Here is a 1,666-nt window from a genome sequence, read left to right as displayed (position 1 = left end):
ACTCTTAACCTGTTGCCGACAGTAACGGGCACAACGGCTCTGGCCGAGCAACTTTTTCCAAGGACGGTCAAGTAATGAAAGGCGTTACGTACAGATATTAAAAGAGGGTATTGTCACGTATCTATCAAAAGAGGGCTTATTTACTCTGTATAAATTAGCTTATTATTGGCAGCCCATTCCTTCAATTATAATAGCCCATGCAACCCTTGGCTCAATCATCGATTACAAAGCCCAATTAACTTTTTAGTTGATTTTCTTGCTTCTTTTGCTTATAAATAATTTATTTGTGTAATAGGAAGGTGGGGGAAATAGCTAGAATCAATTGAACTTTTCAGTTGTTCATTTCGTTGGTCTACTGATTCAGAAAATAAAGCTTAAAGCTTTTCTTATTGATCGATCAAGTTTTTTCCGGTGACATAAAAATATACCATTCAAAGACTCGCGGGTGCTGGGATCACATAATCAACGACGAACATGCTCTCCAGGTATTCCTTAATCTTCTCCTTCTGAGAGTTCACCAACTCTTCCTTCGCATCCACCGCATCCATTTCGCTCATTCCCGGAAAAACAGCGAACGAAGCTAGCGAGTATCCCTTGGCTCTCGCCGGCGAGAAGTTTTCCCCACAAGTAATCTGCTTGATCTCTGGGAAATCACGCCTAAGTCCCTTAATGACACCAAGAATCTCAGATTTTTCCTTGTCGCCTAGGCTCTCCTTGAGTTTCAAGAAACTGAGTCGAACGGCGGATCCCGGGGGTGGAGCCACGAGATCGTCTTCGTAACCACCATCGGCAATCCAATCGACGGCCATGGCGTCTTCGATAATCGGGAGGACTGACTCGTTGACCACACCAACGTGGCTGGGGTTGGCCGCGTAGGCCTCGAGGTCTTCCTTGGTTTTGTAGCGGCTGTGGAGCGCGTGGGTGTAGTTGAGGGAGGAGAACTGGTTACGGAAGACGGGACCGGCGGCCAGGTGGAGGACTTCGTCGATGGAGACCAGGCTGTTTAGCTCAGTGACCATGGCGTTGACCTTGGAAGGGTCAGTGTTCTCTTTCACTTTGAAGAGAACGACGTGCTCGACGAGAGTCTGGGAAGAGGACATCCTGACGGCGGTCTTGGACGGTGGGGAGCGGCCTGAGCGGGAGTATGGCTTGAAGGAAAAGGAGGATTGAAGACAGGGTATGCGTTTGGGGGGCGAGAATGCTAGGGAAAATGGAGACGAAATGAATGAGGAGTTCCCAGAGAGCATCATATTGGGTATCTGAAACGAGGATATCTGAGAGTGATTGAGACTTGGACAGTGATTGAATTGATTGCCGAGGACCAACGACTTATTATTACATGGGAACGTAAACAAGTTAATAAAATGAAAAATTCTCAACTGTTGTAAATTAATTAATAAAATATTAAAATAAAGATTTTCATTAAAAAAATTTAAAAATACATTTATGTGTATGTTTACGTGTATATTTTATTAAGAAAAATGATAGGATTATTATTTTTTTATTATATATTTACTATTTTCTTTGTATTTAATTTTTTTAATTTTTTAATTTTACTTAATTGTTAAGAAGTGATTATTAGTAAAATTATATATTTTTTAATTTTTTTTAATGATTAAGGATGTTAAAAAACTACTTAAAAAAATGATAAAAAAATAAAATTATT

The 1,666-nt window shown here is 40.7% G+C and overlaps 1 protein-coding gene across 1 annotated transcript; it reads right to left on the bottom strand.

Annotated features, from left to right (window-relative positions):
- Positions 1 to 353: 353 nt before the first annotated feature.
- LOC109008720 (stress-response A/B barrel domain-containing protein UP3-like) lies at positions 354 to 1,337 on the bottom strand. The gene has a single exon (XM_018988928.2). It carries the CDS (start codon positions 1,248 to 1,250, stop codon positions 432 to 434), a length of 819 nt encoding a protein of 272 aa, XP_018844473.1. The 5' UTR covers positions 1,251 to 1,337; the 3' UTR covers positions 354 to 431.
- Positions 1,338 to 1,666: the final 329 nt, after the last annotated feature.

This window comes from Juglans regia, chromosome 1 (assembly GCF_001411555.2).
Source record: "Juglans regia cultivar Chandler chromosome 1, Walnut 2.0, whole genome shotgun sequence".
Taxonomy (NCBI): Eukaryota; Viridiplantae; Streptophyta; class Magnoliopsida; order Fagales; family Juglandaceae; genus Juglans; species Juglans regia.
This window is presented reverse-complemented; position numbering and strand designations above follow the sequence as displayed.

Excerpts from the sequence above, each read along its gene's own strand:
- LOC109008720 (XM_018988928.2), bottom strand. The coding sequence starts at position 1,250 with ATGATGCTCTCTGGGAACTCCTCATTCATTTCGTCTCCATTTTCCCTA.